Raw genomic sequence first — 27,108 nt, 5'->3', positions numbered from 1 at the left:
CCCCACAAGTAGTTGTCTCACCTGAAATCTTACCGGAACTTCGAGGGGACTCATCTGCTACAAAAGTGAAGCCCTCGGCCTCTGTATTTAACCCTGAGAACAATCCGGGTTATTACCATATACATGATTCAGATGAAGAGGACAAATCAAGGAAGATGGAGGAGAAAATCAAGAAATTAGAGGATCAAATGAAGGTAGTTAAAGGAGACCATGACTTCCATGAAATCGATGCCGCGGAACTCAGTCTAGTCCTGGACTTGGTTCTTTGTTCGAAATTTAAGTCCCCGAAATTCGAGAAGTTTGACGGGAACAGTTGTCCATCCGCTCACATCACCATGTTCTGCCAAAAGATGACAGGATATGGATGAAATGACCAACTCCTGATCCACTGCTTCCAGGAGAGTCTGTCAGGCTCAGCCATTCGGTGGTACAGCCAGTTAAGCCGATCAAATATCAAGACTTAGAAGGACCTGGCCAAGTCATTTCTGAAACAATACAAGCACATCAATGACATAAGGCCAGATCGAGTTATGCTACAAAGCATGGAAAAGAAGCATAACGAGAGTTTCAGGCAATACGCACAAAAATGGAGGGACTTGCCTGTGCAAGTTCATCCATCGTTGGATGAAAAGGAAACCCAAAAACTTATCGTACAGACCCTGAAGACTCCATACTTCGGACACCTGGTTGCGATCACATCAGGAAGCTTTTCAAATTTAGTTATGGCCGGAGAAAGGGTCAAGTCGGCCATAAAGTAGGGCAAGATTAAGGATGGGGAAGCTAGTAAGAAACCTCTTACGAGGGAGAGAGATTGAGAAATTAACAACATCAAACACGTCAATAAAGGTGTTACAATCTCCGGCCCAAAATCAAATGCAGTTGTACCGTTAGGTACTTCTAAACAAGATTCCAGAGAACCCAGGAATGAAAGGGAACATTTCGACCCTATTCTGATGACATACAAGGAACTCTATCAACAACTTCTTGACACCCACGTAGTGTTACCATATCCGGTGGAACCCATAAAGCCCCCATACCCCAAGTGGTATGATGAGAGTGCTCATTGTGAATATCACGGTGGTGTCCCAGGGTACACTATTGAGAACTGTTGCGGATTCAAGAGAGTCGTACAGAAGATGCATAACCAGAACTGGATCAACTTCAACAACTTGGGGGCATCCAAGTGAGGAAGATCATTTCATCATTTAAGGCATTGTGTTTGAATTTATTTATTTTTCATTTTTTTCTCAAGTTTTTTGTAAAGACATTTGAATAAATTTATGTTACTTTAATGATGATAAGCAATGAATCACATTTGCAAACTTGCAATTCTTTGAATATCATTTAAATTAAGAAACTTTGTAAATAGTTCAAAGTTACAGATCTTTGACAAAGTAACATATTTTAAAAACAATGACCTTGATCTTACCCAGAATATACCCCCAAACACCGTACCATGCTCTTGCAATTAACCAATATAACCCTTTCATTTCATAAGGTGCGGACAACATGGGGAATCCTTTTGCTTATGACATTACTATACTTTTTATTTAAGACGTTCGGTGATGATCATAATCTTCACAGATGGAATAGTCGAGTAGGTAAATCTAGTTTAGGTCAGTTTCTTGGAAATTGAACTCTAAAGATAAGATTCTTTGACTTTCAGAAACACCTAGACTATAACAGGTTCTTCTTCACAAACTTAAAAATTGGATCCGTATACCCAGATTATAATATTATATATATACAATAAAGCTTGAGTTATCCCTCTAGAGCAATTGGTTAAACGCCTCGGCTTTATGGATAATATTCAGCTAGCCTGATAAAAGTAATTATACTATACAATAAAGCTTAAGCTGTCCATCTAAGGCAATTGGTTAAACGTCCCGGCTTTATGGATAAGATTCAGCTAACCTGATAAAGGTGTTTATGTATTTAGATGTCCCTCTAGAGCAATTGGCTAAACGCCCTGGCTTTATGGATCCAGCTAGCCATTTAATGGTAAATTTAAATAAGGAGTTTCGGTAAAATGGACTAAGGGAGTTAAGGAACACATGTTATAGTCAAATACACACGAGCACTCAAGAATTTTATTTTTAGACCGATATTTCTGCACTACCTTTATTAAAAGAGCTTACAAAACTTGAACAAATGGAAGATTTCAGAGGACCGAAATATAAGGTCTAGTAATTGATCAGGCTAGTTGCATCATTTTGTCCGCATCCGATTAAACTGCCAAGCCAAAGAAAAGTCTGTTGCAATAACAGTCCAAAAAATGACCTTTTTATGGCTGAAACCTTAGGTCAACCTAAAGCCAACTCATCCATTTGAGTATTTGTCAAAGAGCTATAACTTTGGAAGCATTAAAAGAGCTATTGATTCCTTTGATATTCTTTGAACTCATGTTTATAATTTGATTCGATTGCGAGCGTGAATTAAGGAGCAATATTTATATCATTTTCCCTCCTAAAACAAGAAAAAGGAGAAAAACATTTTCAAATAGAATAGTCTAAGATTTGAAAGGTCTGTAAAGCCAAAGCTCGAGAAGAAAATGGGGCACAATCGATCCCAAGGACTAGATTGACAGACAGAACATGGGACCCCATCCAAGAAATAACACATAATTCATTCATGTTGCATGCATCTTAGACATACTTAGGTGCACCACATTCATCATTTTAGCATACATGATTTTTTTACAGCTTTTTAGAGTCAAGTTTCGACTTCAAGACGAAGGATACTCGATTCGAAAGCACTTTAAAAGATTGATGGTGGTTGCTTAACTCAGCAACAGGAAGCTATTCTGCAACAAACTCGACAGATTGAAAGATTGACAACCAACTTCAGATGGGTTCGAGAACTAATTCAAAACAAATCCAGTCCGCCTCAACTCAACAATGAGCAACATGTTTCCAGTTAACGTCTTCAAGCCAAATTTTAATTCCACAACGGAAGATATCCGGCTATTAGGATTTATCAGTGGGCTTTCCGTAAAAAGGGAGTCATTTAAAGATTGTCTCATTTGGTTCAGACTTGCTCAAAGAAACCACCTGAAGAACTATGACCGGCTTAGACCTGTGAAGGGAAGCCATTTTTTTAAAAGACAACATTTGCAGCATAACTCAAGGCTAGAATTGTTATATGTCACCAAAGACCTTCGAGTTCGACTACGCTCAGCTCCAAGGCATATCATTTACAGCATAACTTAAATCGAGAAGGGTTATCTGCCAACCAAAGACCTTTTGAGTTCGACTACGCTAAGCTCTAAGGCACATCATTTGTAGCATAACTTAAGTTGAGAAGGGCTATCTGCCAAAGACCCTCGAGTTCGATTACACTCAATATCGAGGGCAAATCATTTACAGCATAACTCAAGGCTAGAAGGGTTATCTGTCACCAAAAGACCTTCGAGTTCGACTACGCTCAGCTCTAAGGCATATCATTTGCAACATAACTTAAGTCAAGAAGGGTTATCTGCCAACCAAAGACCTTCGAGTTCGACTACGCTCAGCTCCAAGGCACATCATTTACAGCATAACTTAAGTCGAGAAGGGTTATCTGCCAAAGACCCTCGAGTTCGATTACACTCAGCTTCGAGGGAAAATCATTTACAGCATAACTCAAGGCTAGAAGGGTTATCTGTCACTAAAAAGACCTTCAAGTTCGACTACGCTCAGCTCTAAGGCATATCATTTACAACATAACTTAAGTCGAGAAGGGTTATCTGCCAGCAAAGACCTTTGAGTTCGATTACACTCAGGTCAACGACACATCATTTGTGGTATAACTCAAGGCTAGAAGGGCTATCTTCCAAAGACCTTCGAGTTCGACTACGCTCAGCTCTAGAGTACATCATTTACAGTATAGCCTAAGGCAAGAAGGGCTATCTATCAATAAATTTGTCGAGTTCGACTCCATTCAAATCGATGGCACATCACACTACTGTTTGGTCGCAATCGAGGTTTTTCAAGTCGAGAAGAAGACCCGGGTTAACTGCCCTCAGTGACAAAAAAGCTGTTTCCCGGCAACATAGCTTAAGACGAGAAAAGCTATATGTCAACGAAGACCTTTTGAGTTCGATTTCATTCAGCTCGAGGGCCTATCAACCGCATGGTGGAGTCAATGAACTACTTTCCAGTCGAATTTTTAACCAAGGTCTTTAAACCGAGAAGATGACCAATGTTGACTACATTTGGGCAACGAGAAACCGCATCTCGATTCAAATTTCGAACTACGGTTTCAATTCCATATCATTTCAAGATGGACTCGACTTCGCGACTGGGGAGCCATCCGCAACTCATATTCGACAGGGAGTTATTCCTCATTCAAATCAATTCTCAACTCCATCGAACGAAAATTTGTGTCATTTTGCCTTTGCTCTATTTTTTCGTTCCACGAAAAAGGACAAAGAGGGACAGCTGTAGACACCAATTTTCGTCCATTATATATATATATTATAGTTTGAAATCATTTTGAAAATTATACAATATATGGGTTTTTTAAATATTTTGAAAATATATAATATATAATTTTTGAAAACATTTTTAAAAATATATATAATATATAGTTTTTAAAAACATTTTTAAAAAACATATATATTATATAGTTTTGAAAATTAGTTTTTAAAATATATATATTATATAGTTTTGAAAATTAGTTATAAATATATATATATTATATAGTTTTAAAAATTATTTTTTAAAAATATATATTATATGGTTTTGAAAATTATTTTTTAAAAAACATATATTGTATAGTTTTAAAAATGTTTTTATTGTATTTATTTATTATTATTATTATATTATTATTTACCTTTTTATTATTTATTTTATTTTTTTATTTATTACTTATTATATTTTTCTTTTTTCTCGTTTTAGGTCCAGGGTCCAATTCAATATGTCCAAAGCGTTCGGGTCCAGCATCAGCTAAGTGGGCCTGAACCAGCCCAAGACCATTAGGGTATGAAAAACCCTAACATAACCAGTCAACAACGCCGCAAGGGAGCAAACCAACGGCTAACGTGTTTTCTGGCTGCATCTACGGGATTGAACCATCCCGAGGTGACCGGTGTAACATGCATAAAGATCTCGGTCAACCAACAACCATGATCTCGAGATCGTCGGGACCCAAAACGGCTAGAACCGAAAAGCTTCAGGGGGACACCGATTATCACAGAAAAAAACCCACGGCCATCACGAACAGAACCCTCGGGAGAACAAGATCGAGCCAACATCTCGGTATCACAACCGAGATCCAACAACATAGAAAACCGAGACAAAAGAGCAACACAAGAACAACATAGCCACTCAAAAAAAGCACACATCAAAAACACAAACGCAAAGGCCGAAGCCCCACAGCAGAAATGCATAATTTATGATTTTTGTGTAACTTTAAACCTTAATTTTACATGTTGACTTTATGGGAAATAATTAGAATAGATTGATGTTTATTTATAGCGAAGTAATGAAAGTAATCCCATTGTCAAAGGAGAAAGAAATCGATAGGAGGAAGGGTTGGGATTATTATTTATAAGGGGTTTAATAATAACAGTCCTATATATATTTCCCTACGAAAATCGGATCAAATAAGCAAATAGCGTAAGTAAATCAATATGATCCTCTTTATTTGTGGCAAAAATTTCCCAGCCATTGTTGTCTTTTACAAATAACTAATGGTTTAACTGATGATCTTCTTTCTCTCTTAGTTGTCAAATTTTGAAGTTGAAATTGTTGCCGTCTGGATTGAACATGGATCAAACTTGAAGCCAGAGAATTTGAAGTCGGGAATCTGGGTTGATTTCAATAACAAAAACACAATGCATCATTCCAAGTGGTCGAAATACCTAAGCTTCACGTCGTCTCGCGATTGGCTCTATCGCTACTCGTTCGGTAACGCCGGTCTTCGTTCGATCAAGACTGATCTGGGCGAAGGCACCGTCATGCACTGTTGGGTACCCAAAACACGCAACGCCTCAAGGCCCAATATACTCCTGGTTCATGGATTTGGTGCCAACGCGATGTGGCAATACGGTGAGCATCTCCGGCACTTCACGTCTCGATTCAATGTGTATGTGCCGGACCTCATCTTCTTCGGCGAATCGTACACGACGAGAAGGGAGCGGACGGAGTCGTTCCAGGCTGAATCGGTGATGAAACTGATGGAGGCGCATGGGGTAGGGAGGATGAGCCTGATAGGGATAAGCTACGGTGGGTTCGTGGGGTACAGTATGGCGGCGCAATTTCCGGACAAAATGGAGAAATTGGTGTTGTGCTGCGCTGGGGTTTGCTTGGAAGAGAAAGATTTGGAAGATGGTTTCTTTAATGTTTCGGATTTGGATGAGGCTTTGAGTATATTGTTGCCTCAGACGCCTGAGAAACTTAGGGACTTGATGAAATTCTCCTTCGTCAAGCCCATGGGCAAGTGGCTGCCAAGCTTTTTTCTCTCCGATTTCATTGATGTAAGCTTCACTTTCTCTCTCTGTCTATATGTTATATGTGTCATCACATTATCTAAACAATTTTGGCATTGAATAGCACAATATATTTTGTGAAGGTAATGTGTACAGATTATCTACAAGAGAAGAGAGAGCTGCTGGTGACCATACTAAAAGACAGAAAAATCAGCAACATTCCTAAGATCACACAGGTTTAATCTCTCTTCTTCTTCAACCTCTGCATGGGTTATTAGTGTTAAATTGATAAGTTCTCTTTTTCATCTTCTTAAAGAGCGTACTAATAATCTGGGGTGAAGAAGATAAAATATTCCCCTTGGAACTTGGCTACAGATTAAAAAGGTATTCTTATGCAAATTATAAATGGATGTGTCGTCTTATTTAGAAATGGAAATGATTTGTTAAGTGAATGGTGCTGTAGGCATGTGGGGGAAAATGCACAGATTGTAGTGATAAAGAACGCAGGGCATGCAGTTAACTTAGAGAAGTCCAAGGATTTCCTCAAGCACTTAAAATCTTTCCTCTTTGATTCTCAATCAACCCCTCCCCCTCCCCTTTTCCCTATTTTCAATTCTATATGGTCTTAACTTCTTCTTCTTCTTTCTTCTTTTATCAAATTTAATTTACACCTCAACATTAATCATTTTCCATTTCAACATAAATCAAATGATAATTAGAACAAAATGTAAAAAAATATAGATTTTAAGATTGAAATATTTCAACATCATTATTATTATTGATGATAAAGTTTTCCCTCAATCTTTATTTCAATATATATTTTCTTCTTGTTACTTTTCTTAACAAAATTTTTGGTTCAAAATATGTTACATTATTAAAATTCATTTATATATATATTCTTTGTAGTTATTTTAAATATATATAGAATAAACATATTATGTCATATATAAATTATATATTCGAATTGATGATAGCTGACCAATTTTAAATCTATTTATTTACATCAATTTAAGATATAAAAATCAATTGAATTAGGTTGATTAAAAAAAACAACCAAATTGAAAATAATGTCCAATAAGCTTCAAGATATACTCTGTTGAAAAATTAAAAGCTACAAAATCAAATCGTAATGAAAATTTATAAAATAAATAAACGATTAAAACCAACAATCATGTCCTGGTATTAACCTGTATTAGAAACAAATTCGTCTTGATATATATATATAATCATAGTTATAGGTGGTCATCCCCGAGAATAGCAAGACTCTGAGATTTGTACATCCGAATATCAAAGTGGACTAACGGTGATATTGCACTTTTCTTATCGCCGAAAGAAAGCTTGGAAAAACTTTACAGAGAAAAAAGGAATTTTGTAAAGAGGAAAATATGTTTTGTTTTTGCAATTGGATGATAAAAAATGAGAAAAGGGGCTTGTATTTATAGGTTCCATTCACAGACACAAAGCATGAAATATGACTTAATCCACGCAGGTGTTACATCTGCTACCATAAAACTGTTGTGTAACAAATATATCCACTGAAATTAATCTTGTAATTAATCTTATTGAAATTCTTGTTTGCTGATGAATATAGCTTCAAAATCGTCTAGATACATATTGCGAAAAAACAAGTCATTTTATAGAAATCAACAGTTGTATTAACTGTTACATTACAATAAAAATCAACAGCTGTATTAGTTGTTATGTTACAGCAACATTAATACCAATAATTACTCTAATCACAATTGAAAATATTTGTATCACACGTTTCAAGTTTCTCCTATAAATAAAGTTCAAACTTTCTTAATTCAGTTTTACAAAACATTATTTTAAAATAAATTCTCTTGAATTTTCTAAAAAAAAAAAATGGAATACACACGAACATGTCAACATGTATGAGTACAACCACTAATTAGCTAAACGGAAACAATACAATTGTGACTTGTGTTGTGTAAGGGATTTATCAAACTACATTTAATAAAAAAATTGGAAAAGAGACTCTTTAAATAACCTTCCCAAAAGATGTTCCCTCTCAATATGGTATACAATGCTCTTAATCCTTAGAGCAATACTAACCTACTCAATACATTTGAATTATACTCGAAAAAGAAGAAGAAAAAAACTTCAAAAAAAATTCAAGATTTAAAATTTGTATAAGCTATGTCATTGGACATTAAAATTTATATAAGTTTTCATTTTCAGTATCAACATTTTTAGAGTTACACAACAATCACTATCATTGTTTTATTTGTAACAAAAATTGAGTTGTTAAGAAAAGAATTTCCACTGCGAAAATGTACGAATTGTTGGATTAAAATTCATAATTATGATTACTTATTTATAATGTATATTGTTATCATAAAATATTAATAAATTAAGTGACCAATTATATTATAAAATCATAAGACATTAGGAGTATCATGAAAATAAATGTGTAGATACTATTAAAGTTGTATTTATAATTGATGAGGGGTACTGTTATAAGTATAAACGATAAATGAATCTTAAATCAACTATATAAATGGGTTATGGCCCCCCCAAGAAATAGATCATCTCGTATTTTCTCTTATTATCGTTAGTGATTTTATACTTAAGGAAATTCTATCTTCTTGGAAAATAAAAACCGTAAAACAATCTTCAAGATCTCAACCTTCTAGATAATCTTCAACAATTGATTCAGGTACGTTTCTATAAATCTAGTATTTATTTTATTTTTTGTGGTTTGAGATGATTAGATCATGGTTTCATTTCATGTTTAATTATATTTTATGGTTTTAACAAGTGACATCGACGCATGTCATATTAAATAATCAAGAATAGATTGATTTTAGGATTTATAATTCAATATTAAAATTATGCGATAACTCGTATTCACGTTGAATGCTACTATATTCACTTTGCGATAAAGTTATTTTTCAATTCAAAGAATTTGGATATGGTTTTGCAAATAGATTTTGCTCTGTTATCATTGGATTTTGCGTTTAGGTTATTTATTTATTTATTTTTCAATCCTTGCATACTCGTGCTCATTTATTTTCTTTGTAATCACAAGGTTAATGTAATTAATGTCGGTGCACATAATTGTTATGTTTTTTTAATATTGATATATATTAATTAAAATTTTAATTTTGATTGTAGGTTATTAAGGAAATTATTTAAAAATAAATAAATTCATATTTTGACTATGTCTGTGTAACACCCCAACTCGTACCCGACTCGGATACGAATCCGAGGGTGTCACATGGATCTTTTAAAAACCTTTCCACTTATAAAAGTTATGAAATATTTAAACTTTCATTAAAATAAAGTTAACTAATTTACATAAGTATGTTCAAAACATTACAAAATCAATCAGAGCATACGTAATTTACACTTTGTTTACATGCCAACATATTTATTACAACAAAGACATACTGAGTAAATTACTTCTGATCTAATCTTCGAGTAGAGGTATGTTGTTTCTGTAGATCCTAGTTCTATCTTCCTGCTTCTCAGTACCTACGTGTGAAACACTCACACGCTAAATCATTGACTTAGTGATGCATATAATAAAATGATGCATATAATAAAATAATGCATTCCTAAAGTATGAACATGTAATCCAATCATTTCATATACAATCACAATTATCATATCACTATTTAATCATGTCACATATGATCCATCTTTAACAATAATAACATGATATCTTATAACAACAGAAACTCTTTTTATATCTTTTATGTGCCCATGTACATTACTGAGAACTTAAGGTATGCGAGTACATTGAGGTTGTGCACATATGCTGTCACCACAGCTCGTATAATGGTCCACTGAGTGGCATATAAAATTTGTCTCGAAGGACCTCATATAACCCTTGACTCTTGATATGCCAACTATACCTATAGCTCTCATATCACATAACATGGGCTTGAATATTTATATGTTCCATATATCCATATAATCACTAATTCATCACATATTCATGTACTCATATCATTTCTCTTATAATCACATATATATTATCACATGTACATATAATCATCTATCTCATATCATGTAGTTTATTTTATTTGATTATGTTCACATGGATCATATAGTGTGTATCAAAACATATAAACATATAACACTTATGCATGTGTTTATAATGATCATAATATATGCATGTTCATAACTATTGAACCATGAAATTTAATCATAGGAAATAGACTTATCACAAGTCTTATTTCCATAAAACTACATCTATACTATAGCATGCACTCACCTTAGCCTCACTTAATTCAAATAAACTTCTACGACTTTATCCCTCTTGATCGATCCTAACTCTTTTGTTGTTCCGGAACTTGCTTATGCTCGATATCTACAAAATCATACATTTGATATTCATATCAGAATTTTAAGTATTATAATTCGACCCTTAATAATCCAAACTAAAATAAATGTTTAATATAATTTTCCCCTTTGTATAGTATATGTACCCAAGGTATGGTACCGATACTTCCTTATTTGTTGTATCGATACCGAGCCTGGGTATCGATACCTTTTCCCGGTTCTGGAATCCTTATTTCCAAAATGGTATCGATACTTGACCTATGGTATCGGTACCCTTAGTATCGATACTACCCTTTAGGTATTGATACCCCTTGCATAAATTATCCAATTTTTCGATTATGGTATCGATACTTCCAAATATCACTATTTTTCCTTTGAAGTATTGGTATTGAATGAAGCAGTACCGATACTCATAGCCCAGAAATCTCTTTTAAACCTGAAATTTACCCATATCAACTTAAACCCTTCATTTCTTAATCCCTTTCATACTCTTAAACTTAAGTACACATACTAAAATCAATTTCTATTCATATAACACATCCTTATCTTCAAAATTGCATCCTATATCTTGAAATTAAGAATTCTACTAATTTTCCAACATACTCTATTTTCAATTCTAACACTTCATATTCCTTAATCTAACTGCTGGCAAGTCAAATTTAGTCTCAAACTTTACTTACTAACACTATTCCAAGATTTCACTTATCACCCACTTATCTTTAATTCTTTCTAACTCCTTCATCGTATGGTTTTAAGACAACTTAAGCTTTCCTTAAGCTTAAGTATCATCTAAGGAACATAAACCAAACTTAAATTCAATGAATAATCAACTAGAAAAAAAACTTATCTTGGCTTTCGGTAGCTCACGGCTGAAAGAGGAAGAAGAGTTCTCTGGAAACTTCCTTTTCCCTTATTCCTTCAATTCCACGTGTATATATCCCCACCATAATCCATTTTTAATTCATTTACTGGTCAAATGGCCATTTTCCCCTTTCAATTATCCTTCTTTGATATTCAATCCTACATAAAATTTTCCATATAAGTCCCTAAACTTTTCAATTTATCTACTTTAGTCACTAAATTTTGAAATTTTACAATTTGGTCATTAACCCGGTGTTTGGGATGCTACAAATCTCTCCCTTTAGAAAATTCATCCTTGAATTTTCATTGTACAAAGAGATGGGGGTACTGATTCCTCATGTCCTCTTCACGTTCCCACGTTGCTTCCTCTACTTTGTGATTCTTTCATAATACTTTGACCAATGGAATAGTCTTGTTTCGTAACTGTTTCACCTCATAAGCCAATATTTATACCGGTTCTTCCTTATAAGTCAGGTCATGCTGAACTTCTATCTCTTTTGGTATCACGATATGGGACGGATCAGACCTATATCTCCGAGGCATGGAAACATGGAAAACATTATGAATCTTCTCCATTTTCGGTAGCAAAGCCAATTAGCATGCCACTGGTCCTACTCTCTTAACGATCTCATAAGGTCCAATAAACCGAGGACTAAGCTTTCCTTTTCGTCCAAATCTCAACAACTTCTTCCAAGGAGATACTTTTATAAACACTTTATCTCCAACTTGAAACTCAATCTCTTTCCTCTTAAGATCAACATACGATTTATGTCTATCCACTACCGCTTTAAGATTGTTCTGAATCACTTGAACTTTCTTTTTCACTTCCTGAATCAACTCAGGACCAAGAACTTCTCGATCTGTAAGCTCATACCAATTCAAGGGTGTACGACACTTTCTCCCATATAAAGCATCATAGGGAACCATTTTGATGTTTGACTGGTAGCTATTGTTGTAAGCGAATTCGACAAGTGGCAAGTATTTTTCCCAAGATCCTTTAAACTCGATCACACAAGCTCTTAACATATCTTCTAGAATTTGGATAGTCCTCTCAGACTGTCCATCCGTCTAGGGGTGAAAGGCAATGCTAAATTTCAGTCGAGTCCCTAATGCTCCATGCAAAGTTTTCCAAAATGTCGATGTAAATCGAGGATCCCAATCCGAAACAATCAAAATTGGTACACCGTGTAATCGAATAATCTCTCTAATGTACAGTTTAACATACTTATCCATGGAGAAACCAGTTTTTATTGGAATGAAATGAGTTGATTTAGTCAATTGATCCACGATCACCCAAATTGAATCTCTTTTATTCGGAGTCAATGGTAACCCCATCACAAAATCCATCATCACATTCTTCTATTTCCATTGAGGAATAGAAATTGGTTGTAATAGTCCCGATGGAACCTGATGCTCAGCTTTGACTTGTTGGAAATCAAACACTTGGACACAAATTCTGTAATATTCCTCGTCATTCATGGCCACCAATACCTACTCTTGAGATCCATATACATCTTGTTTCCACCTGGGTGTATCATCAATAGGCTACAGTGAGCTTCTGTTAATATATCATTCCTCAATTCCTCATTATCCAGAATCACTAATCTCCCTCGATGATATAGATTCCCATCAGATTTAATCTTATAATAATTAATCTCTCTATTCTTTACTTATCGTAACCACTTCAAATACTCTTCATCTTTGGTTTGCACTTCTTTAATTAGATCCAAACATGTTGGCTTAAGCTTTAATTCCACACATATTGACCCTCTCCATCTAATGACAACCTTGCATCTAAAGCTCGTAAGGCTGCAAACATCTTTCGACTTAAGGCATCCGCTGCCACATTTGCTTTTCCAGGATGGAGATCGATTACCACATCATAATCTTTTAGAAATTCAACCCATATTATCTGCCTTAAATTCAACTCTTTCTGGGTCATCAGATATTTCAAGCTCTTATAATCGGTATGTAAATAACAACGTTCACTATATAAGTAGAAACGACAAATCTTAAGAACAAACAATACTACAGCCAACTCCAAGTCATGTATAGGATAGTTCTTTTTATGTGGTTTCAATTGTCTAGAAGCATAGGCTACCACTTTGCCTTCTTGCATCAATAAACATCCCAATCCGTTATGGGACGCGTCACTATAAACCATGTAGTTCTTATCAGACTCAGTTGAACCAAGACTGGAGCTTCTGTCAAAATTTCCTTTAGTGCTTCAAAGCTTTCCTGACATTCAGGAGTGCAAGTGATTTTTTTTATCTTTCCTCATCAATTTAGTCAAAGGTAAAGCTATCATCGAAAAGTTCTTAACGAACCTTCGATAACAGCCTATGAGCCCCAAAAAACTTGGAACTTCATACACATTCTTTGGAACCTCCTATTTTAAAATAGCTTTTATCTTTTGAAGATCAACCTGAATTCATTCTGCAGAAATCACATGTCCAAGGAATGTCACTTCATTTAACCAAAATTCACGCTTAGATAGTTTGCCATGTAACTTCTTATTTTGTAGAATCTGCAAAACTATATTTAGATGTGCACTATGCTCTTCATTCGACTTCGAATACACCAATATATCATCAATGAAAACAACTACGAACTGGTCCAAGTAAGGTTTAAATATTCTATTCATCATGTCCATAAAATCAGCCAGTGCATTCGTAACTCCAAACAGCATAACAATGAACCCGTAGTGACCATATCTCGTTCTAAAAGCCGTTTTCGAAATATCTTTCTCTTGAATATTCAACTGATGATATCCAGACCGCAAATTAATTTTAGAGAAAAATAGAGCTCCATTCAATTGATCAAACAAATCGTCAATTCTAGGGAGGGTAGACTTATTCTTTATAGTCTCCTTGTTGAGCTTCATATAATCAATGCAGAGACGCATCGAACCATTCTTCTTTTTAACAAACAACACTGGAGCTCCCCAAGGTGACACACTTGGTCTTATAAATCCTTTATCCATCAATTCTTGTAACTGAATCTTTAATTCTTGCAACTCTTTCGGAGCCATTCTGTATGGTGCCATTGCAATAGGTGTGTTCTAGGTATAACTTATATTTTGAATTCAACGTCCCTATCCGAAGGTAAACCTAGAAATTTTACAGGAAAGACATCGGGGAACTCTATGACTATAGGAATCTCTTCTAACTCTTTCTCCACGGTTATAGTGTCCATCATATTAGCAATAAAACCCTAACATCCTTGTAACAATAACTTCTTTGCAAACAACACAATATAACTTTTAGTCCATCTGAACTGATCAACATTACTCTCTTCAATCTAAAATCGACGTTAGCATGATAATGATATAACCAACCCATTCCCAATATCACATCAAATTCCTCAAAAGGTAATTTCATCAGATTAGCAAGGAATTCAATTCCCTGAATCCGTATGGGACACCATCTACATATTCTATTTACATGAGTAATGTGCCTAATGGATTTGTCACTGTCACATCACTACTAGTAGCTTCTAACTGAATTCCCAATTCTTTCACCAATTTACTACTAATATATGAATATGTAGAACCCGAATCAATCAATACCACAACATATTTATCATAAAATAGTAAAGTACCTGTAATTATCTCCGGATCGTCACTCTCTTCATTGATCTTGATATTATACACTCGGGTAGTTGAGCTCACTTCTTGTTGAGTAGAGAATTCAGGCTGACTTCTTCCTCTACCCATTCCTCTTCCTCTTTAAATATCGAAGCAGATCGCTCTGACTGTGCAGGCTCTCAGGCCCTCAATAGTCAGTCATGTATGTAATGTCTCGTTTCCCCACATCGAAAACAAGCTCCAAAGATAACTCGATATATTCCAATATGGCTTATTCCACAGAGCTGATATTGTCTGGCTTGACCCTAATTTGCTCTCCCAGAACCAGACCCTACTTATTGAGTCTGTCTAGCTCTCATCTGATTTGATCCTCTAGCAGAGGATGCCACTGACTCAGACCTCACATGAGATAAAAACCAGAATCTCTACCACTCTTAGGAGGTGCATAACTTGATAAAGCCCCAATTATTTTAGAAGTTTGGGCTCTTTGCTCTCTAAATCTTTCATTTTGAGATTAACTACCTCTTAAAATGAGGAAAAGTTCAACACAATCAACATTTCTTTTAACCTCGGGCACAAGTCCTCAATAAACCACTCGCATGTGTCCTTCTTGGTCGGAACCAACTCAGCCGCAAAACGACTTAACTTATTGAACTCATACTTGTATTCAAACACAGTGCGATTCTATTGGTTCAAATTCAAAAGTTCTTGCTTCATCTGCTTAATGAACTGATCTACTATATATTTGTGCTTGAACTCTTCTAAAAACACGGACCATGTCACTTGGTCACTTTTCATCCTCAGAGTGACATTCGTCCACCAAATTCTTGCTTGCCCACGGAACAAGGAGACCACTCCATCTAACTTTACCATATCAGAACAGTGGAGCCCATCAAGCATTATCTTCACATCATTGAGCCAAAGTTCTACAGCAATAGTACCTTCCTCGGCTTCACCTTTGAACTCAGGAGTTCCTAATCCCTTTAACTCCTTTGCTACATTCATTCTCTGAGTTGAGGGAGCAAGAGGTTGGAAACGTGTCAGGATAACGTCCAACGTCCTGAAGAAAACATCTTGATCTTGCACAGGCACTCCAGAAGGTGCATGTTCTTCACCTTGCCTGGCCAGGGCAGGTGAATTACTACTCTCTGCTAGCCTATCATCTCCCGCTTCACTCTGGGAGCTATCATGTCCGGACATCTAATAAGATATAACCATATAACTCTATTAGCAAAACAACATACTAGTTACTCTTATGAGATCAGAAGTTCTCACTATTTTGTTGACTGTACAGATTTAAAGACATTATAGACTCCGATTTATTCTTAGAATCGGCTAAACCATAGCTATGATACCACTAAATGTAACACCCCAACCCGTACCCGACCAGGATACGAATCCGAGGTGTCACATGGACCTTTTAAAAACCTTTCCACTTATAAAAATCATGAAAAATTTAAACTTTCATTAAAATAAAGTTAACTAATTTACATAAGTATGTTCAAAACATTACATAATCAATCAGATCATACATAATTCAAACTTTATGTACATGCCAACATATTTATTACAATAAAGACATACTGTGTAAATTACTTCTGATCTGATCTTCGAGTAGAGGTATGCTATTTCTGCATATCCTAGTTATGATCCTCATACTTTTTAGTACCTACGTGTGAAACACTCACACACTAAGTCATTGACTTAGTGATGCATATAATAAAATAATTCATTCCTAAAGTATGAACATGTAATCCAATCATTTCATATACAATCACAATTATCATATAATTATTTAAACATGTCACAAATGATCCATCATTAATAATAATAACATGATATCTTATAACAACATAAACTCTTTTTATATCTTTTATGTGCCCATGTACATTACTGAGAACTTAAGGTATGCGAGTACATTGAGGTTGTGCACATATACTGTCACCACAGCTCGTATAATGGTCCATTGAGCGGCATATAAAATTTGTCCCTAAGGAGTGCATGTATGTCTCGAAGGACCTCGTATAAGTCCCGAAAGACCTTATATAACCCTCGACTCTTGGCACGCCAATTATACCCATAACTCTCATATAACATAACATGGGATTGAATATTTATATGTTCCATATATCCATATAACCACTAATTCATCACATATGCATGTACTCATATCATTTTTCTTATAATCACATATATCTTATCACATACCATATATCACATGTACATATATTCATATATCTCATATCATATAGTTTATGTTATTTGATTATGTTCACATGGATCATATAGCATGTATTAAAACATATAAACATATAACACTTATGCGTGTTCTTATAATGATTATAGTATATGCATGTTCGTAACTATAGAACCATAAAATTTAAACATAGGAAATAGACTTATCACAAGTCTTATTTCCATAAAACTACATCTATACTATAGCATGCACTCACCTTAGCCTCACTTAAATCAAATAAACTTCTATGACTTTATCCCTCTTGATTGATCCTAACTCTTTGGTTGTTCCGGTACTTGCTTATGCTCGAGATCTACACAATCATACATTTGATATTCATATCAGAATTCGAAGTATTATAATTTGATCCTTAATAATCCAAACTAAAAGAAATGTTTAATACAATTTTCCCCTTTGAATAGTATCGATACCCAAGGTATGGTAACGATACTTCCCTATCTGTGGTATCGATACCGAGCCTGGGTATCGATACCCTTTCCCGGTTCTGGAATCCTTATTTCAAAAATGGTATTGATACTTGACCTATGGTATCGTTACGCTTAGTATCGATACTACCCTTTAGGTATTGACACCCTTGTATAAATTGTCCAATTTTTGGCTTATGGTATTGATACTATTCAAGAAGTATTGATACCCCTACTCCAAATATCACTATTTTTCCTTTGAAGTATCGGTACTGAATGAAGCAGTACCGATACTCATATCCCAGAAATCTCTTTTAAACCCAAAATTTACCCATATCAACGTAAACCCTTCATTTATTAATCCCTTTCATACTCTTAAACTCAAGTACACATACTCAAATCAATTTCTATTCATATAACACATCCTTATCTTCAAAATTGCATCCTATATCTTGAAATCAAGAATTCTACTATTTTTCCAACATACTCTAATTTTAATTCTAACTCTTCATATTCCTTAATCTAACTGATGACAAGTCAAATTTAGTCTCAAACTTTAGTTACTAACTCTCTTCCAAGATTTCACTTATCACCCACTTATCTTTAATCCTTTCTAACTACTTCATCTTATGGATTTAAGATAACTTAAGTTTTCCTTAAGCTTAAGTATCATCTAAGGAACATAAACCAAACTTAAATTCAATGAATAATCAACTAGCAAAAAACTTACCTTTTCTTTTAGTAGCAACGGCTGAAAGAGGAAGAAGAGTTCTCTGGAAACTTTCTTTTCCCTTATTCCTTCAATTCCACGTGTATATATCATCACCAAATCCATTTTTAATTCATTTACAGGTCAAATGACCTTTTTCCCTTCCATTCATCATTTTTGATATTCAATCCTACACAAAATATTTTATATAAGTCCTTAAACTTTTAAATTTATCTACTTTTGTTACTAAATTTTGAAATTTTACAATTTGGTCACTAACCCGATGTTTGGGATGTTACAAATCTCCCCCTTTAGAAAATTTGTCCTCGAATTTTCATTGTATAAGGAGATGGGGGTATTGATTCCTCATGTCCTCTTCACGTTCCCACGTTGCTTCCTCTACTTTGTGATTCCTCCATAATACTTTGACCAATGGAATAGTCTTGTTCTGTAACTGTTTCACCTCATAAGCCAATATTTGTACTGGTTCTGTAACACCCCCAACCCGTATCCAACTCGGATCCGAGTCCGAGGTATCACATTAACTTTTCAAAATGTTTTACCTAAATATAAGAGGAAAAATTCAGATTTAAATTTAAACATATGAAATAATTTACATATAATAACTCAAAAACTTCTACAAACTGTTCAGAGCTAATACAATTTACTACTTTAAATACATGCCAACATTATATAATACAAAAGAAAACCTACTGTCAATTTTTATAATCTGATCTTTTGCTGAAGTTACGCTATCCTTATTGCCTATCTTCTCTTTGAAGCTTTTTAGATCCCTATATGTGGAACACTCACACGCTAAGTCACAGACTTACTAAGACATGTAAACGATTAATAAAACTACAACTACTTAACAAGTGCATGTACAAATCATGCAACACAATGGTTACATACACAGATAAATCATCATTAGCTTGCTAAACATTAATTATATTTTTATCATTTAGCTCCTTTTATCATATGAACATGTACTTATCGTTTCTATACACATCATAAACCATATAGACCATTTCTCAATAAAGCACACATAGTATTATGCCAAGTTTATTTATTTATTCTCTTTAAAGCCCATGTATACTTCTGAGAACTTAAGGTATGTGAGTACATAGAGGTTGTATACATATGTTGTCACCACAGCTCGTATAATTCCCACTAGGGGCGCGTAGGATTTGTCCCGAAGGACCACTATGTCCCGAAGGACTACATATCACATTTGTTTCAAAGGACCACTCCTTAAGAACCATATACATACTCCAATGGACCAAATAATTGTACCGAAGTACCACATATATGTTCCAAAGGATTACATATATGTCCCAAAGGACCACGTGGAACCCTCGACTCTTGGCATGCTAACTATACCCCTAGCTCTCATAACACATAACATGGGTATTAGTATTTATGTTATCACACATTCACATAGTCACATATCTCACTTACACGCAGATCCTTTCTATATGATTCACATGTCACATATCATATGGCTTATATCTCTCTATCATTTAATCACATAACATCTTATCACAAAGCTCATAATCATATACATGTTCTCATGTAATTCATATCATTTCTCACACAATCACATAATTCAATTATATCATTTAACATAAGTTATCATACCAACATGCATTCACATAATTCATTTAACATACATAGTATATCATGCAATTTTTGCAATAACTAATGATACATACATTTTTATTCATATGCTCCACATGCTTGTATCCTTGTACTAATATAATCTACTATCAGAATTAGACTCATCGCAAGTCTTAATTCCATAGAATAACTTACACTTAATATCATGCACTCACTTTGGTTCACTTGCCAATACCAATCTCTTGTTTCCCTCTCAAAATTTCTACTCTGATGGCTATCCGAACTTTGTTTTCGATCGATATCTACACGAATATAATCCAATGAATATCAAAATTTGAATTACTCGAAAAGATTAATATCAAAGAAAACTAAATAAAACACTGATTTGCACTTTTCCACTTAAGTAGTATCGGTACTACCAGCACAATACCAGTACTTCTATTTTGTGGTATCGATACCCCCTCCGGTATCGATACCAATATTAGATTTGATGTTTCCTGGTATTGATACCCTCCACATTGGTATCGATACAACTAGTATCGATACTATCACTTCAGTACCGATACTTCATGAAGATTTCTTACTCTTTTTCCTTATGGTATCGATACAGTTCATGCAGTATCGATACCCCATTCATAAATTTTGCATAAATTGCTTTGTAGTATCGATATTAGCTCAACCGGTACTGATACTACTACCTAAAATATAGTTCCTTAAACCCAAAAATTTCAACACTTTACCCCAAACTCTACTTGCTTGCCACTCCTCATGCCTTAAAACTTATTTATACATACTTAAACCCTCTTTTAACATTATAACACTTCATTATCTTCCATATCTCATTATAACTCTTGAATTAAGGAATTTCACTAGACTTTCCATGTGTTCTAAATTCATTTCTAATGCTTTAAACTTCTTAATCCTTCTAATGAAAAGTCATATTTATCAAAAGAACTTCAAAAACCTCTTCATACAAACAATTTATTTCTACACCTTTAATACAATTTCCTTTCTAATTCTCTATTCTTGATGTTTTAAGCTTATATAAGCTTTCCTTAAGCTTATATAACACCCAAAGAATAAAACCCAACTTAAAAATCCAAGAATTAAACATTTGAAATTAAAATCACCTTTGGAGCTGAAGCAAACGGGAAAAAGAAGAAAACAAGAAGAAAGATTATTGATTAATCCCTAATTTCACGTGTTTATCTCCTATTAAAGGAGATAAAATATCTTTTAGGCTAAAATTACCATAATACGCTTCACTTATTCCATAATTACTATTTAATCCAATGCTAATATATTCATATTTAAGTCCTTTAACTTTCCAACTTTTCCTGAATTGATATCCAAATTTAAAAAACTTTCATTTTATTCGCTAACCTAGTTTTTGGGATGTTATAGGTTCTTCCTCATAAGTCAGGTTAAGCTGGACTTCTATCTCTTATGGTGTCACAATATGGGACGGATCGGACCTATATCTCTAAAGCATGGAAACATGGAAAACATTATGAATCTTTTAAATTTTCGGTAGAAAAGCCAAATGGTATGCCACTGGTCCTACTCTTTTAACGATCTCATAAGGTCCAATAAACCGAGGACTAAGATTTCGTTCTCGTCCAAATCTCAACATCTTCTTCCAAGGAGATACTTTTAGAAACACTTTATCTCTAACTTGAAACTCAATCTCTTTCCTCTTAAGATCAACATACAATTTACGTCTATCCGCTGCCGCTTTAAGATTGTTCCGAATCACTTGAAATTTCTCTTTCACTTCCTGAATCAACTCAGGACCAAGAACTTCTCGATCTTTAAGCTCGTACCAATTCAAGGGCATACAACACTTTCTCCCATATAAAGCTTCATAGGGAGCCATTTTGATGTTTTTCTGGTAGCTATTGTTGTAAGAGAATTCAGAAAGTGTCAAGTATTTTTCCCAAAATCCTTTAAACTCGATCACACAAGCTTTTAACATATCTTCTAGAATTTGGATAGTCCTCTCAGACTGACCATCCGAATGGGGGTGAAAGGTTATGCTAAATTTTAGTTGAGACCCTAATGCTCCATGCAAAGTTTTCCAAAATCTCGATGTAAATCGAGGATCCCGATCTAAAACTATCGATATTGGTACACCGTGTAATTGAATAATCTCCCTGATGTACAGTTCAACATACTTATCCATGGAGAAATCAGTTCTTATTGGAATGAAATGAGCTGATTTAGTCAATCGATCCATGATCACCCAAATTGAATCTATTTTATTCGGAGTCAAGGGCAACCCCGTCACAAAATCCATCGTCACATTCTCCCATTTCCATTGAGGAATAGACATTGGTTGCAATAGTCTTGATAGAACCTGATACTCCATTCCGACTTGCTGGCAAATCAAACACTTGGACACAAATTCTGTAATATTCCTCTTAATTCATGGCCACCAATATCGACTCTTGAGATCCATATACATCTTGTTTCCACCTGGGTGCATCATTAATAGGCTATAGTGAGCTTCTGTTAATATATCATTCCTTAATTCCTCATTATCCAGAATCACTATTCTCCCTCGATGATATATATTCCCATCAGACTTAGTCTCATAATAATTAATCTCTCCATTCTTTACTTGTTGCAACCTCTTCAAATACTCTTCATCTTTGGTTTGCACTTCTTTAAAATGATCCAACCATATTGGCTTAAGATTTAATTCCACACATATTGTACCCTCTCCATCTAATGAAAACCTTGCATCTAGAGTTCGTAAGGCTATAAACATCTTTCGACTTAAGGCATCCGCTACTATATTTTCTTTTCTAGGATGAAAATCTATTACCACATCATATCTTTTAGAAATTCAACCAATCTTCTCTTCCTTAAATTCAACTCTTTCTGGGTCATCAGATATTTCAAGCTCTTATTATCGGTATATAAATAAAAATTTTCATCGTATAAGTAGTGACGATAAATATTAAGAGCGATTACTACTACAGACAACTCCAAGTCATGTGTGGGATTGTTATTTTCATATGGTTTCAATTATCTAGATGCATAGGCCACCACTTTGCCTTCTTGCATCAATACACAGCCCAAGCCGTTATGGGACACGTCACTATGAACCACGTAGTTCTTACCAGACTCAGGTTGAACCAAGACTGGAGCTTCTGTCAAAATTTTCTTTAGTGCTTCAAAGCTTTCCTGATATTCAGGAGTCCAAGAAAATTTTTCATCTTTCCTCATCAATTTAGTCAAAGGTAAAGCTTTCATCGAAAAGTTCTCGATGAACCTTCGATAATAACCTGTAAGCCCCAGAAAACTTGGAACTTCAGACACGTTCTTTGGAACTTCCTATTCTAAAATAACATTTATCTTTTGAGGATCAACCCTAATTTCTTCTGAAAAAATCACATGTCCAAGGAAGTTCACTTCATTCAACCAAAATTCACAGTTAGATAGTTTGACATATAACTTCTTATCTTGTAGAATCTGCAAAACTTTCTTTATATGTGCATTATGCTATTCATTCGACTTTGAATACACCAAAATATCATCAATGAAAACAACTCCAAACTGGTCCAAGTAAGTTTAAAATATTATATTCACCAGGTCTATAAAAGCAGCCGGTGCATTCATAACTCCAAACGACATGACAATGAACTCGTAGTGACCATATCTCGTTCTAAAAGCCATTTTTGAAATATTTTTCTCTTGAATCTTCAACTGATGATATCCAGACCATAAATCAATTTTTGAGAAAACTGAAGCTCCCTTCAATTGATCAAACAAATCGTCAATTCTAGGGAGGGTATACTTATTCTTGATAGTCACCTTATTCAGCTGCCTATAATCAATGCAAAGACGCATTGAACCATCATTCTTTTTAACAAACAACACTGGAGCTCCCCAAGGCGACACACTTGGTCTTATAAATCCTTTATCTAGTAATTCTTGTAACTGAATCTTTAATTCTTGTAACTTTTTTGGAGCCATTATGAATAGGGCCATTGTAAAAGGTGCTATTCCAGGTATAACTTATATTTGGAATTCAACCTCTCTATCCGAAGGTAAACCTGACAATTCTGCAGGAAATACATCGGGGAACTCTATGACTATGGGAATCTCTTCTAACTATTTCTCCTTGGTTCTAGTGTCCATCACATTAGCAATGAAACCCTGACATCCTTGTAACAATAACTTCTTTGCCGACATCACACACTATAACTTCTAGTCCTTCTGAACTGATCAATATTACTCTCTTCAATCTACAATCGACATTAGCATGATAATGATATAACCAGTCCATTCCCAATATCACTTCAAATTCCTCAAAGGGTAATTCCATCATATTAGTAGGGAATTCAATTCCCTGAATCCATATGGGACACCCTCAAAATACTCCATTTACCCGAGTACTGTGCCTTAATGTATTTGTCACTATCACATCACTACTAGTGGCTTCTAACTGAATTTCCAATTATTTCACCAATTTACTACTAATATATGAATATGTAGAACCCGGATCAATCAATACCATAATATATTTATCATACAATAGGAAAATACCTGCAATTATCTCCGGATCATCACACTCTTCATTGATATTTATATTATACACTTAGGTAGTTGAGCACACTTCTTTTTTAGTAGAGAATTCAAGATGATTTTTTTCTCTACCCCTTCCCTTTTCTTTTTGAGATACCGAAGCAGATCACTCTGACTATGCAGGCTCTCCGGCCCTCAATGGATAGTCCTGCATGTAATATCCCATTTCCCCACATCGAAAACAAGCTCTAGAGATAACTCGATATATTCCAGTATGGCTTCTTTCACGGAGCTGACATTTTCTGGCTTGACCCTGATTTACTCTCCCAATAAACCCTAATAATTGAGTCTGTCTAGCTCTCATCTGATTTGATCCTCTAGTAGAGCATGCCACTAACTCAGACCTTATCTGAGATCAAAAACCAGAATCTCTACCTCTCTTAGGTGGTGCAGAACTTGATGAAGCTCCAGCTCTTTTAGAAGTTTGGGCTTTTTGCTCTCCAAATCTTTCATTTTGAGCTCTCTCTAGAACTTTAGCACAATTAACAACCTCTTAAAACGAGGACAAGTTCAACACAATCAACATATCTTTTAACCTCAGGCGCAAGCCCTCAACAAATCACACGCATGCGTCCTTATCGGTCGAAACTAGCTCAGTCGTAAAACGACTTAACTTATTGAACTCGTACATGTATTCATATATAGTACGATTCAATTACTTCAACTTCAAAAATTATTGCTTCATCTGCTTAATGAACTGATCTCCTATATATATTTGTAATTGAACTATTCTAAAAATAAGGACCATGTCACTTGGTCACTTGTTATCCTCAGAGTGACATTCATCCACCAAATTCTCACTTGCCCACGGAGCAAGAAGACCACTCCATCTAACTTCTCCACATTAGAACAGTTGGGCCCATCAAGCATTATCTTCACATCATTGAGCCAAAGTTCCGCAGCAACATGACCTTCCTCGGCTTCACCTTTGAACTTAGGAGCTCATAATCCTTTTAATTCCTTTGCTACATTCATTCTTTGAGTTGAGGGAGCAGGAGGTTAGAAACACATCAGGATAACGTCCAACGTCCTGAAGAAAACATCTTGATCTTGCACAGGCACTCCAGAAGGTGCTTGTTCTTCACCTGGCCTGGCCAGGGCAGGTGAATTACTACTCTCTACTGGCCTATCATCTCTCGCTTCACTTTGGGAGCTATCATGTCCAGACATATAATAAGATATAACCATATAACTCTATTAGCAAAACAACATACTAGTTACTCCTATCAGATCAGAAGTTCTCACTATTTTATTGGAATTTACACATTTAAAGACATTATAGACTTCAGTTTATGCCTAGAATCGGCTAAATCATAACTTTGATACCATTAAATGTAACACCCCCAACCCAGATATGAATCTGAGGTGTCACATGAACCTTTTAAAAACCTTTCCACTTATAAAAATCATGAAAACTTTAAACTTTCATTAAAATAAAGTTAACTAATTTACATAAGTATGTTCAAAACATTACAAAATAAATAAGGGTATACATAATTCACACTTTGTTTATATGCCAACATATTAATTACAATAAAGACATACTGTGTAAATTAATTCTGATCAGATCTTCGAGCAGAGGTATGATGTTTCTGTAGATCCTAGTTTTGATCCTCCTGCTTCTCAGTACCTACGTGTGAAACACTCACACGCTAAGTCATTGACTTAGTGAGGTGTATAATAAAATAATGCATTCCTAAAGTATGAACATGTAATCCAATCATTTCATATACAATCACAATTATCATATCACTATTTAATCATGTCACATATGATCCATCATTAACAATAATTACATGATATCTTATAACAACATAAATTCTTTTTATATCTTTTATGTACCCAAGTAAATTACTGAGAACTTAAGGTATATGAGTATATTGAGGTTGTGCACATATGTTGTCACCACAACTCGTATAATGGTCCACATTGTGGCATATAAAATTAGTCCCGAAGGACCTCATGTATGTCCCGAAGGACCTCGTATTTTTCCCGAAGGACCTCATATAACCCTCGACTATTGACATGCCAACTATACCTATAGCTCTCATATCACATAACATGGGCTTGTATATTTATATGTTCCATATATCCATGTAATCACTAATTCATCACATATTCATGTACTCATATCATTTATCTTATAATCACATATATCTTATCACATGTACATATAATCATCTATCTCATATCATATAGTTTATGTTATTTGATTATGTTCACATGGATCATATAGCATGTATCAAAACATATAAACATATAACACTTATGCATGTGTTTATAATGATCATAGTATATGCATGTTCATAACTATTGAACTGTGAAATTTAAAGATAGAAAATAGACTTATCACTAGTCTTATTT

The 27,108-nt window shown here is 34.7% G+C and overlaps 1 protein-coding gene across 1 annotated transcript; it reads left to right on the top strand.

Moving 5' to 3' along the window:
* The first annotated feature begins 5,733 nt into the window (after positions 1 to 5,733).
* Positions 5,734 to 7,053, top strand: LOC120114255 (uncharacterized protein Mb2734-like). Its single transcript, XM_039135223.1, has 4 exons — positions 5,734 to 6,457; positions 6,553 to 6,645; positions 6,726 to 6,793; positions 6,873 to 7,053. Exons 1-4 carry the CDS (start codon positions 5,816 to 5,818, stop codon positions 7,036 to 7,038), a joined length of 969 nt encoding a protein of 322 aa, XP_038991154.1. The 5' UTR covers positions 5,734 to 5,815; the 3' UTR covers positions 7,039 to 7,053.
* Positions 7,054 to 27,108: the final 20,055 nt, after the last annotated feature.

This window comes from Hibiscus syriacus, unplaced genomic scaffold (genome assembly GCF_006381635.1).
Source record: "Hibiscus syriacus cultivar Baekdansim isolate YM2019G1 unplaced genomic scaffold, ASM638163v2 tig00110221_pilon, whole genome shotgun sequence".
NCBI classification, from domain to species: domain Eukaryota; kingdom Viridiplantae; phylum Streptophyta; class Magnoliopsida; order Malvales; family Malvaceae; genus Hibiscus; species Hibiscus syriacus.
This window is presented reverse-complemented; position numbering and strand designations above follow the sequence as displayed.